This window comes from Monodelphis domestica, chromosome 6 (genome assembly GCF_027887165.1).
Source record: "Monodelphis domestica isolate mMonDom1 chromosome 6, mMonDom1.pri, whole genome shotgun sequence".
Taxonomy (NCBI): Eukaryota; Metazoa; Chordata; class Mammalia; order Didelphimorphia; family Didelphidae; genus Monodelphis; species Monodelphis domestica.
In genome coordinates this window covers 23,627,768-23,642,206 of record NC_077232.1, presented here as the reverse complement: position 1 = coordinate 23,642,206, position 14,439 = coordinate 23,627,768, and the positions used below count along the sequence as shown (strand labels likewise).

General features: G+C 33.8%; 1 protein-coding gene across 1 annotated transcript; it reads right to left on the bottom strand.

Annotated features, from left to right (window-relative positions):
• Positions 1 to 1,076: 1,076 nt before the first annotated feature.
• Positions 1,077 to 6,606, bottom strand: LOC100022087 (olfactory receptor 10AG1-like). The gene is made up of 2 exons (XM_001374013.5): positions 5,758 to 6,606; positions 1,077 to 1,136 (listed from the first exon to the last, which is right to left on the bottom strand). The coding sequence occupies exons 1-2, from the start codon at positions 6,604 to 6,606 to the stop codon at positions 1,077 to 1,079; spliced, it is 909 nt and encodes a 302-aa protein (XP_001374050.5).
• Positions 6,607 to 14,439: the final 7,833 nt, after the last annotated feature.

The window sequence follows — 14,439 nt, the reverse complement described above, 5'->3', positions numbered from 1 at the left end:
CCAGCCACAAGGCCTTCTCCAAGATGAGAGGCCTCCTTGAAGGCTGGTGCCTTCAGAAAGGTCAAGGGAAAGGGGAGTCATCCTTATCACTCACAACATGGTCATTTCAGGGAAACAATCTGAGATCCCATGCTCCACCAAGTCAAGTTCCACCACAAAAGCCAAAAGTCCCTCTCACAGGAAGTGATGCTAAATATGAAGGCAGTTCTTTACATCACTTCCTGTGTCTCACTGTAACAATGGTGGCTTAAACTTGGCTTTGGACAGCCAAGGGGGTCAGTGAGTTGTTTCTAATTCATCACTTGCTAGCACACACAGGTCATAGACCTTCCACCTCCACACTTAATACTTAAATGGGGGTGTATATATTTCTGGTTGCTAAAATTCTAAAGGCTAAGCAGGGTGGCATAAATATAAAATTCACACAGGGAACAAATATAAGTATATAAAATGGACAACTAAGACTGTAAAAACATTGAAAAGTCAGAGTTAGAGGGACCAACAAAATACATACACACATGTACATGTCAAAGAGAAATCAGAAAATTTAGTTTTAAAATACTATTATTTCTATTTAGCAATATTTCTTTTTAATTTTAGTTATAAATTCTCTATTTCTCTGAAGCCCTAATACCACTTATTGTGGTGGCAAGCAAAATTACATAACTTATACTGGAGAAGTAATACAAAATATATTTCTATATTAGACCTTCCTCACCCTTAAAAGCAAGAAATATAAAGATAGCATGCTTTAATTTGCACTCATAGCTCATTAGTTCTCCCTTTGAAGGTGGATGAAATTTATCATCATGAGGCCTTCGGAATTGCTCTTGAGCATTGTCATAATTAGAGTAGCCACGTCTTTTTTCAGATGATCATTTTTATCTTTTTTACTCTGCTTATTTTGCTTGTTATATACTTTTTCTAATATAGTTAATAAGGATATATGTTTTTGCATGACATTGTCATCTGTTTTGTAGGAGAAACTCTAGGAAAAAGGTCTCCAATTTTGTGAATCTAGGTCCCTGAGTGATTATTAATTGTGACACAAAATTGGAATTTAGGGGGGGAAATGGTTAGTTAACATCATTCACTTTTTCTGGATAAACAAGTATGCTGCCATTTCTAATTTGAGTCTATCAACATAAAATGGATGATTTTTACAAATTTCTGCTATGAGTTAATAAATTATCTTGTCCAAAGATATTGCTTTTTATTATTATACTTATGTTGTAATTGAGGTAAGTATTGGTGATTCCCTAAGATTAGGTGAAAAAATCATGTATAATGAAAAAAAAAACTTTCTCCTTCCTAAGATTTGGAGACAACAAAACACTTCAACAAGAGTTAAAACAGAAATATGTGTCTATGGGAGTTATTGTTCTTAGTAAATCATATCAGATTCTTTTTGAATTGGTGATTCTATCCATTGCTAATAAAGACATTTTTGTTTTTCCATTAAGCATCACCAGTCATATATCTTCTTCCTAACATTTCCTAAACTTCTTTCAGGATACATATTCTCAGTATCTCACTGAGCTATCTCATATATAAAGGAAAAAAAATTTTGGTATATCTTTTTTATTTTTTTCATTGCAAATTATATATTTAGTCAATTTAGAACATTATTCCATAGTTGCAAGAATAATATTCTTTCCCTCCCTTCCATCCTCAGACCCTTCCCGTAGCTGACACACAATTCCACTGGGTATTACATGTGTCCTTGATCAAAACCTATTTTTATGTTGTTGGTGTTTGCATAAGGATGTTCATTTAGAATCTACATCCCTAATCACATCCCCTCAACTCATGTAATCAAGCAGTGGTTTTTCTTCTGTTTCTATTCTCACGGTTTTTCCTCTGAATGTGCATAGTGTTCTTTAACATAGATCCCTCCAAGTTGTTCAGGATCACTGCATTGACACTAATGGAGAAGTCCATTACCTTCGATTGTACCACAGTGTATCAGTCTCTGTGTACACATACATGTTCTCTTGGTTCTGCTCCTTTCATTCTACATCAATTCCTGGAATTCATTCCATTTCCCACAGAATCACTCCAGTTTATTATTCCTTTTTGCACAATATTATTCAATCACCAACATATACCACAATTTGTTTAGCCATTCCCCAATTGAAGAGCATCCCCTCATTTTTCAATTTTTTGCCACCTCAAAGAGCTCAGCTGTGAATATTCTCATACAAGTCTTTTTCCTTATTATCTCCTTGGGGTGCAAACCTAGTAGTGCTATGGCTGGATCAAAGGGCAGACACTCTTTTAGCACCCTTTGGCCATAGTTCCAAATTGCCATCCAGAATGGTTGGATCCATTCACAAGTCCACCAGCAATGCATTAATGTCCCAACTTTGCCACATTCCCTCCATCACTCATTACTTTCAATTGCTATCATGTTAGGCAATATGCTACATGTGAGGTGGTATCTCAGAGTTGTTTTGATTTGCATCTCTCTGATTATAAGAGATTTAGAACACTTTTTTCATGTTCTTATTAATAATTTTGTTTCTTTAACTGAAAATTGCCTATTCATGTCTCTTGTCCATTTATCAATGGGAGAATGGCTTGATTTTATGTATAATTGATTTAGCTCTTTGTATATTTGAGTAATTAGACCTTTGTCAGAGGTTGGGTTTTTTTTTGAAGATTGTTACCCAATTCGTTGCTTCCCTTCTAATTTTGGGTGCATTGGCTTTGTTTACCCAAAAACTTTTCAATTTGATGTAATCAAAATTATTTATTTTATATTTTGTGATTTTTTTCTAGCTCTTGCTTGGTTTAAAATATTTACTTTCTCAAGGTTCTGACATGTATACTATTCCATGGTCACCTAATTTGCTTATAGTTTCCTTCTTTATGTTCAAGTCATTCACACATTCTGAATTTTGGTCCCAAAAGCTGGGATCTTTGGATTTATCATAGTCAGTCTTGCTGAGGTTAATTACCCTTAGTTTATTCCACTGATCCTCCTTTCTGTCTCTTAGCCAGTACCAAATTGTTTGTTTTGATGGCCTCTGCTTTATAGTTTAGTTTGAGATCTGGATCTGCAAGACCTCCTTCCTTCATTTTTTTTCATTAATTCCCTTTATATCCTTGATCATTTGTTCTTCCAAATGAAGTTTGTTATTTTTTTTTCTAATTCAGTAAAAACAAAATTGGTAGTTCAATGGGTATGGCAATGAATAAGTAAATTAATTTGGATAGGATTGTATTTTTATTATGTTAACTCTTCTTACCCATGACCAATCGATATTTTTAAAATTATTTAGATCTGGTTTTAATTGTGTGGAGAGTATTTTCCAATTGTCTTCATATAGTTCCTTTGTTTCTCTCTACAGATAGATTCCTAAGTATTTTATATTGTCTAGGGTGATTTTAAATGGAATTTCTCTTTCTAATTCTTGCTGCTGAGATGTCTTGGAAATATATGGAAATGCTGATGACTTCTGTGGGCTTATACAACTTTGCTAAAGTTGTTGATAAGTTCAACTAGTTTTTCAGTTGATTCTCTAGGATTCTTTAAGTAGACCATCATATTAACCACAAAGAGTGATAACTTGGTCTCCTCATTGCCTATTTTAATGCCTTGAATTTCTTTTTCTTCTCTAATTGCTACTGCTAGTATTTCTAGAAAATGTTAAATAATAGAGGTGATAATGGGCATCCTTGTTTCACTCTTGATCTTATTGGGAAGGCTTCTAGTTTATCCCCACTGCAGATGATATTTTCTGATTGTTTTAGATGAATACTGCTTATTATTTTTAGGAAAGGCCCTTCTATCCCTATGTTTTCTACTGTTTTCAAAAAGAATGAGTGCTGTATTTTGCCAAAGTTTTTTTCTGCATCTATTGAGATCGGTTGAGTCATCATGAATAGCCCTCATGATTACTTGCTGGAGAGTATAAAATAATATTTTAAAGGGAAAAATATACAAAAGAATCAAAACAATCCGTAATTAAATATAAAGTATTCTGTATCTATGGGCCTCTTCAAAGGGAGGGTCTTGAGTTGTATTTTAACATTCATTCACTGGAACTTCAGTTTCTTTCTTATACTGAAACATTCACTTTTTTGGTTGTTGTTCACTGGTTGTTGTTAATTCTATTGACATGGTAGTCAATTTATTTATTATTTCTGGCTTTCCTTATATAATTTTAATCAACATCAATCCATGTCTGTATGTGCATGTTTCATGGAATCCTATTTCCCCCTTTTTTATAATACAGTTATATTCTGTGAAAGTCACATTCCATATTTTTAAACATTCATTCTACAAATGAACTGTTTTCAAGATTTTTGTATGAGGATAATTTTTAAATATGCTACTAAAAATATTTTGTTCTTTAGTTATTTTCAGTAGTATTTCACTCTTCACAGTCCCTTTCTGAGTTTTCTGAACAAAGATAATATACTAGAATGTTTTGCCATTTTACTTTCCTAGCTAATTTTACACTTTAGGTGTCTTAGATAATGAATTTTAGGGGCATTTTTATTGTTATTGACTTTTTTAAGTATTCTCATATTCGGTCTTTTTAAAAAATTGGACAAAGATTTACACACTTTTTCAAAGAATATTTTGTTTTGTTGTAAATTCTTTTGTCCCTGATTAATGTTTTCTCTTTGTGTTGAGTAAATCCCTGAACAATTTCTGAGTTATTTGGGACTGGAACTACAAATATTCAATATACCCTACATCCTAGGTGATATGATCCAAGAAAAGTGCAGGTAACTGCTAATCTGATCTGAATTTTTCAAGATCTTGTTGAAAGATTACATTATCCTATCCAAATAGTAAGTATATTTCTTAAAAAAAGAAAAGTAGCTTAACCTAAATCCAGATTGGAAATATAAATCTCAGTTATTTAGAAAGGTAATATATTTTATTCTTTCTTAATATTTTACATCTTAAGTGAACAAAGAGAAAGGCAGGCAGTGGTCTCCTCTCATTATCTTAATTGAAAAAAAATGATTCCATATATCTGATAACCTTATGAGAAACACAAATAAAATCAGATGTGTTTTATATTTCCAAGATCTAGAGAATTTTATTAAAAACAGGTAACATGAAAAGAAGTCACACTCATAAGTAAGCAACTATATCTCCAATTTATAGGAAAGCTATTACAATTCAAGCCAGATTCACCTTCCATAGTTTATTCATGTTTGGCCAACAGTTTAGAATGAAGAAAGTTGCTAATATTCTCATTTTTCCTAAGTGATTTTGAATAAATTAATATGCCAAAAGCTCTCTTATCTAAGTAAATAGAATCTCTCAATACCCTGAATATGTATCTGTAATCATTCTGCTTGAAGATATTAATTTATTTTCAAATATGTATCTGACATAGACATTATATGATTTTGATTGGGATAATCTAAGCCTAATAATCTCAAGGTGACTACATATTTGTTGTGAAAAAGTAGTTCTTAATGAATAGTTATTGAAAACAACAGCAAAAATTATAAGAAAAATAATTCTGCTCTTTTACTAAACATAAAACAATTGCTCTTACATGGAAATTGAGAGAAATACCAAAAAATAAAAAAATTAGAAAGGAATGATAAGTGTCTGAAATTTATGCAGAGGAGAAAAATGGAAACAAAAGTTGGAAAACTATTTAGAGCAAAGGCTATTCAAAATAAATTTTATGTTATTCTTTATCTTTTCCATTTAGAAAATGATTTTTTCATTGCTGCAATAAAATCCTTATTCCTTAGACTATAAATCATAGGATTACTCACTGGTGTCACAATGGTGTAGAATACAGAGAAGATCTTCTCTATGCTGACTGAATAACTGGAATTGGGATGAAAATATGCTATAAACCCAGAACCATAGAATAAGCATACAACTATAACATGAGAGGAACAAGTAGAGAAGGCTTTGGATCTGCCAGTGGTTGATGGGAGTTTCATAACAGTGCTGAGGATTCTGATGTAAGACATGAGTATCATCAGAAAAGGAGTCAAACCAAAGCTGAAACAAGTAACATAAAGAAAGAATTCATCCCAAATGTTATCTCCACATGTCAACTTCAATAAGGGGGGCAAGTCACAGAAAATGTGATTGAGTTTGTTAGAACCACAGAAGGGACCAGAGAAAATTTGGTATGTCTGTCCAATCACAACTGGAATCCCAATAACCCAGGAGCCAAACACCATCTGGACACATATCCTCTGATTCATGATTATAGGATAGTAAAGTGGCTTACAGATGGCCACATAGCGGTCATAGGCCATCACAGCCAGGAGAAAGCTCTCTGTGACTCCTAGAATGAGAAAGAAACAGAGTTGTGCAGCACATGACAGTAAAGAAATATTCCTTTTCTGTCTCCAAATATTCACAAGCATTCTGGGGAGGATGTTTGATGTGTAACACATTTCCACAAAGGAGAAGTTTCCAAGGAAGTAATACATAGGTGTTTGAAGAGCAGATTCCACATTGGTGATTAAAATGATGAAACCATTTCCTAATAGGATACTTATGTAGATGAATAGAAAAACAACAAAGAGAAATCCTTGGATATTGGGGTATTCAGAAAATCCCAGGAGAATAAATTCTTCCATAAGAGTAAGATTTGTGTCTGCCATTTTTTCTGTATATTCCAAACTTAACAATGGAAAATGTTAATTTTCCTCAAATGTACTTAGATTCTGATTCTGAAATAACAAGCATATATGTTAGATTAGATGATGACTCTGATAATTTCAATATTGGTCATTTTATTTTTTAATTTATTCAGTTCAGAAATTTCATAAATTATACCTAGATGTTAATGCTTTATTAAATCTTTACGTGCCCTAACCTTCCTTTCTTCTCTAGCAAACATTTGATATTTGATGTGCCCTTTTGAATTTAAAATATAATTATATATGTTCAGATTTGATGATCTATGGTATACATAATGAATCTTTATAAATATAACACATTATATTAAATGTTAATGTCCCTTCTAAATGCTCATCTATTTCATATTTTGTTTTATAAAGTCATTTCTAGATTTAGATTCTATGACTATAATAGTAGTTATTATTATTGAAGAGCAAGCCTGACTCCATTTTACAATATTCATTTTTCTTGCTCTGTTCTCAGAAAAATCTCATCAGTCAGAATTTATATTGAAAGCATCATATTTTTATTCCATGATGAAACTTTTGAGATGAAGTAGTATAAAATTCAAACATAAATATTAGAGAATTATAATGTCTGATTTGTTTTTCCCCCAGACTATTGATTGTTTCATTCCTTCTCTTTAATTATTTGTATACTCAGCCCTGTTTAGACAGAAACATTTATGTCATATTTTATTATCTACATCTAATAAAAAATATCTTAGAAAATACAGTTCTTTGTGGAAGATCTTGAATTTTGGATAAACTGGGGAACTCTATCTCCCATTGTCTAGGCAATTTAAATCATCTGATAGCAAGAATCCTGGGAAATCCTAGTTAATAATCAATTAATTTTATAATTGACATTTGATAAAATGAGTTAAATCCTGAGACAAAATGACTAATGTCCTAGGAAAATGAATGTAGAGCAAAAATGAGTCTATACTATATTTTTTCTGGTAGAAAACACAATATTCATTGACAAAAGAGTAAGAAGTTGTTACGAAACAAGGGACATCAGCTCTGTTGCATATCTCAGATTGTCATTTTGAACTACCATATCACCCACTGAATCATTTGGATGAAGGAAGTAGTATTGCGTTCATTACCATTCTAGTCATAGATCTGTTAATAAATAATAGTAAATAATAATTAAAATGGAAATGGGACCAAAAATGTCTGACTTTTAGTCATCTTATGGGAGAAACATGTTGGCCCTGGTAAATCTTCATTTTTTCGTAAGATCTTAGAATTTATCAGTGCCAGAGAAATAAGAAAGCACTCGATCTTACTCTTACCTTTTTCTGAAGGGATTAAATAATATTCAGATGTTTTCTTTCTTTAGTATAATAAAATGTTACATGCAAATAGCTGTCATATATATATATATAATGTTTTAAGATATTAGAAATGTATTCCTTCTTGCATACAGTTATATTTTCATAAAATCTTTTCAATACTTGAACTAAAGACATAATTATTCTCATTTTAGAGATGAGCAGACTGAAAGTCAAGTAATACAAATGACTTGTACTAGGTCAAATCACTGTTTAAATTTCTAATTTTAAATGAACCCAGGTTTCTCTTCACATTCTACATTGCTCTCCCTGAATTATGCTGCCTTTCTTTTAAATTGTAATGATTTAATAAACATCACTAATGTGTCACAAAGATCAAACTCTCTACAAAATCTCAGAAACGATGATTGAATTGAATGCAGCCAGTATACTTAAATAGAAAGAAATCTTGACCATATCTGCCCCATGGAGACAGTTCCTCTCTCTGGCCACATTTCCCCTTGTAATGAGGAGCCAGATCTAGGATTAATTCACTAAGCCTCCATTAAAAAGAAAATGTAGAATGATGGAAATACTCCTGGGCTTATAGTCAGGGGACTATTTCTTTGTAATTAAGTAAGTAATGCTAAAAAATTTGTAGTGAATCACTCTCCACAGCTTCACTTATATACCTAAAATTCTGGATTTCAGGATCATGGAACTATCTTTATTTACCTCATAGGATATCTATGTGAGAAATGCTAAGTAAAGAGTGAAATATGCTATTCCTGAGGTACTTATTGACCATAGGTCAAGATTACATGGAGTTTTCCTTCAAGAGCCAGGAGATCTAACAACATACCCAGGAATTTGGAGGGGATTTCTTGCCTACCATATCATTTAATGAAATGGCTTTAAAAAGTTTTGCTCATTTTTATAATTTTTATTTTTATCGTCTTTCAAAACACACTTCCAAATTAATCATTATTGTCAGAGCAAATCCATACATTAACAAAACACCAAAATAAAACTAAGAATACACTGATGTGAAAGAAGATTCCAAGTTTTGAGCTTCAGGATGGAGGATTAGAAGCAGAGAAGCTCCAAACCACAATGAGAACCCTCTCCAAACAATCTTATAATAAGGCCAAAAAAACAATAAGGTAAAAAAATACGAAAAGAAAAAAAGGAAAAGACACAAAGTGAAGCAACTTTCAAGTAAAGAACAACCTGTGAAGTAGGCAGAGAACATCTGAGGCACTGAGGTGAGATGGGAGTATAACCAGCAGGAGGTTAGAGAAAGAATTAAGGAGCAATTCAATAGCAATGCCCCCTCCCTTAACCCCTCATCTACTATTCCATGTTCTGAACTTGGGCCCTAAGCCAACATCCAGATTCAGAGACCCTGACTGATTTTAATCTAAAAACAAACCAATATGGACCCCTTAATGTTCTAAGCAAGCCTGTGATGGAGTCTGGAATTCTAGGCCAGGGCAATCTGCTACATAGCCATATCCATGTGGGCCCAAACCAAGGACAGGATTTCCAGTACTGACTTATGATAAGAACATAGATCTCAGTTATGGACAGCCTGTAGACACACAGCTAGATACCTTGATCCCTGGCAGGGGGAATTCCCAAGGTCCTAATTTGGTGCTGAATGACCCTTGCCAAAAGATCAAGGAAGAGAGGCAAAGTCCCAGTGCATAGTAATCTGTGATGTGCTTTGTGACTGACCTGATCAAGCCCAGAGGGAATTAAGAGCTTACACATGATACAGAGGCTAGATATTGAGCTATAAGCAGTCTCAGGAAATAATTGAGTCATCACTGGGAGTTGGTTCCCAGAGCTTCCAGTTCACAGGCCATCATAGCATCCTGGAAGAATGGGAAATTGCAGAAACCCAGAAATAAAACTGAGTGTGACATCAAAGAAGGAATGAAGTTAAAGAGGGTCTCTTAAACTCCCAAAGAAGAGAGCATAGATTTAAATAGGATGGAAAAAATTAGCAAACAGAAAAAACAACAATAACAATACCTAACTATAGAGAATTTTTATGGAGACAAATAGAAAGGCACTGACAAATAAGGAGATAGTGAAAACAAAGTAAACAAAAGGAATGTTCCAAAGAAAAATATGAATTGGATTTAGATTCTTGAAGAACTCAAAAAGAATTTCAAAAATAAATTAGAAGAGACAGAGGAAAATGGAGACATATAAAGGATAATGTTAGCATTGTGGACTAAAATATATTTACTTGGTCACCAGGGAAAATCCCAAATAATAAAATACCCAAGTCAGCTGGAAATTATGATCATTTTAATTAATATAGAGAGAAGGAATTAAGGAGAAGAGAGAGATAAAGGAGAAAGAGTTAATTTAAACTGCTCTGACTCAGGCTGAGCCAGGCAGAAGTTAAAGGCCTTGGCCAAAGGGCCCTCTTGTGAGAGCCAAAGGAATGGGAAGTCAATCTTATCACTCACCATCTCAAGGAAGCTGTCTGAGGGACCTCCTTCAGGCTGAGTTCCAGGTTCTAACTGGTTCCCAGGCTGCTCACAGGAAGTGATCAGCCAGAGCCACCTCTCCGGGGAAAGCAACTGAAGAGAGTAAGTGATGTACCCTATATAGATGGTTTTACATTACTTTCCTGCATCTTATCTGTACCAATGGTAACTTAGCTTAACTTAGGACAGCCCAGGGGTCTGTCAGCAGTTTCTGCCCATGTATGTTGATGGCCATCCTTGTAGATACTTAATCCTTGTGTATGGGTGCAGACATTCCTGATCTTGTTAGACTAAGTAGGGTGGAGCAATGTAGAGTTCCCAAAACATTCCTGATTCTGTTAGACCAAGTATTTCCATTGTTACAATCAGGAAATAGCTAAATCAAATCTTCTAAAGTATGATCTGGTTAGGGTGGAGTAGGTTTAAAATTCACAGAAAAGAAATAAATGCAAGGCAAGAAGAAATGAGCCAGAGTCCAGATTGCAAATAGAAACAGAAGAAGCAGAGTCCTCTGTGACTTTCCTTCCATGCAAAAAAAAATATAAAAGCTTCAAAACAGATAGAAATCCAAACCCAATAACAAACCAGAGCCACAGGTCTCTCCTACTTGATACAACCTGAAAGGTATGCAGATAAAGTCAAATTCCTGGAAATAAGGGCAATATCCAAGACCCCTCTACCACCTACTGTACTGAGACCAACAGAAGGACTCAGGCTGACTGTGGGATTCCAGGGTGAAGGTTGCAATCTCATCAGAGTACTGTGGGAAGTTCAGGGCTGTGACCAGGTGTCTGGAAGGGAGAATCCGAGTATAGAAGAATAGAGGGGAGTACCAAGGATAACTACATTCAGACTCCACACTTAACCTTCATTTTCAACCTCTGCTGGCAGCTGGGGAAGATTTGGTCTCAGGGCACATTAATACAAGAGCACATCTCAGTCTGCCTTATCCAGGTTACCAGCACAACAGACAAGAGGCCATTCAGAGCAGAAAAGCTCTAACTCACAGAACCAAAAAACAAGCAGAGGATCAAAATATAGTCCATAGGGAGGGGGTAGAGAAGGAAAAAATATGAGTAAACCACAGAAGAAGAAATAAAGACATTGTTATTGACAACTTCTATCCCAAGTAAGTGGGATAGAGGAAGAACAAGGAATAGCAAGCAAAACCTAAGAAACTACAGTCAATTGGACTCATACTCTGAAAGAGGTGAAAAAAATTAAAAAACAATTAAGAGAGGTTGAAAAATATTGGAAAAAGAATTAAAAAAGCAAAATAAATCATCTGGAAACAGAGGAACATAATATAAAACAAGAAAAGAGTACTTTAAAAGCTAGAATTGACTAACTCAGAAACAAGACAAAGAAAGCAAAAAATAATATCAATGACTTAAAAAGAAATGTAGTTCAAAAGGAAAAGAAGGATCAAAAAGTCAGGGATGAAATTCAGTCTTTAAAAATTAGAATCAAACATTTAGAAGTGAGTAACTTCCAAGGCATCAAGAATCTAGTAAACAAAATTAAAAGAATGATAAAATTGAAGAAAATATGAAAAATCCCATTGATAAAGCAATTGAAGTGGGAAAAAAAGATCCAGGAAAAACAATTAAAAAATTATTGAACTAACTGAAAATCAATACCAAGGAAAAAAGAGTGGGCATCATTCTACAGGAAATTAATCAATAAAAGTGCCCTGATATCCTTGAACAAGAGGGTAAAATAGAGATTGCCAGAATCCACCAATTACTTGCTTCATTAATCTCCAAAAGATGACTCCCAGCAATATAAATCAAGCTCAAGAGCTTCCAGATGAAGGAAAAGAAACTTCTGCTAAAAGATACTATTGCTAAAAAGTAACAACTCAGATATTTCAGATATCATAGAGCCACAGTCATGATTACGCAGGTCCTGACTGTATCTACCCTGAAGGAGTGGAAGACATGGAATATAATATTCCAGAAAGCTAGAGATCTGAAAATACAACCAATAATTAACTACCCAGCTAAATTTACTTTATTCTTATATGGAAAATATGATCATTTAATAAAATTCAAGATTTCAAAGAATTCCAAAAGAAAAGGCCAGACATAAAAAGAACTTATGATGGCCTGATACAGAACTCAAGAGAATCACAAAAAAAGAGAAAATTAAGAAAGAAAAAAAATAAGGCACTCCATAAGGTGAAATGATTTGTGTTCCTACATGAAGAGATGATAACAGTACCTATTAAAAACTCTTATCATTAATGTAAATAGAAAAAGTATAGTTAACAGCACTAAACTGTTTAGGGAGATATTTAAAAATATATTTAAAAAATTAGGGGTAATGAAAGAGGAAAAAACTAAAAGAAACGGGAAAAGAAATAAAATGGGGTAAATATGTATTTCATAAAGAAACACAAGGATGGGGGAAGGGACAGAGAAAAACTATACAATGGCAAGGAGGAAGATATTGGTGACAGACAAAACTTAAATCTTACACTCATTGGAACTGGCTCAGAGAGTGAAGAAGTTAGATACATAGGGGAAGAGAATTGTATCCTGATCTTTAGAGAAACAGAAGGGTATTAATGAGCTGGTGGGGAGGGGAGCAATACAAGGGAGAGAGAGATTGGGGGTCATTTAAAAGGCAATATAGTAAGAATGGAATAATAAGAACGGAGAGGGTAAGAAGAGGAATAACATTAGGGTGGGGAAATGGAAGAGACTGACTAAAAATGAAAAGGTGAAGATTAGGGTAAGAGTGATAAGGAAAAAGGTTGAATTAAAGACAGAAGTCAAAATGTGGGTGAATACACAGACAGTAAGCTTTGCTATAAAGGTGAAAGGGATGAACTCACCCATAAAAGGAAAGCAGATAGGAGAATTGATTAGAAATGATAATACTATCATATATTGTCAACAAGAAATACAATTGATGAAGGTAGATACATACATGGTAAAGGTAAGAGGGTGAAGTAGAATTACTGGACTGAAACTAAGACAAAGAAGGTAGGAGTAGCAATTTTGATCTCAGACAAAGCTAAAATATAAAATAGATTTGATTAAAAGAGATGAGTTAAAGTATAACTTTCATCATCATTTTGATGAAAGGCAGTATGATTAAGGAACAAATATCAGTACTCAACATATATGCAAAAATGGTATAACATCCATATTTCTGAAGGAGAAACTAGTGGAACTCAAGGAGGAAATAGATAGAAAAACCATACTATTGGGCAACTTCAGCCTTCCCCTATCAGAACTAGATAAACTGAATAAAAAATAAATAATAAAGAAGTAAGAGAAGTGAACAAAATGTTAGAAAAATTAGAGTTAATATATATCTCGAGAAATATAAATAGGGATGAAAAGGAATATACCTTGTTTTCAGCAGAATATGGTACATATAAAAAAATTGACTATGTAAATGTAGGTGTGTTGATTTAGTATCTTAAAACCTGGATACTATAATTCCCATAATCCCCTTTTCCTTTTCCTGTTTGTGTATCTCCAAACATGGAGGGAGCTTTCAGTTGGTGTTTTCCTCCCACATGAGTTCTGGTTCCATTGTGGGAGAGGGAGGAGTGTTTTTTTTGTTTTTGTTTTTGTTATTGTTATTTTTTCCTAGCTTTACTTCTTTACACTTCAATATAAATATTTAATAAATATTATTAAATATAATACTTGGAGTACTGAATATTAATTTTCATCTTTACATTTTTGGCAGACTACAAAAGGATTCTTGAACTTGACTTTTCTTTTTCTTTTTCTTTAAATCCATCAGCCCGATTACAGCTGAGTTTAAAACTGCTGCTGGTAGTTTTGAAGACCCCCTCTCCAACTGCCCAGATGAAGTCCATTCTTCTAGCTCTCCTTATTCCCTACAAGCCTCTGGCAGCTGCTAGTATTTGAGTATTTTTACAACCTGACTGCCCTGCCATGCCCAGCTGCCTTCACTTAGGGGACTTAGTGGAGAAGCCACTACCCACCCACTGCCTATAGAGCAGCCATATCAGCCTGATTGTCCGTTCCTGACCACAGCTTGGCCAA

Coding starts and splice junctions, on each gene's coding strand:
- LOC100022087 (XM_001374013.5), bottom strand. CDS start 6,606: ATGGCAGACACAAATCTTACTCTTATGGAAGAATTTATTCTCCTGGGA. Junction 1,137..5,757: donor TCTACACCATTGTGACACCA/GTGAGTAATCCT, acceptor TTATGTTGATAG/ACTCAAATTAGAAATGGCAG.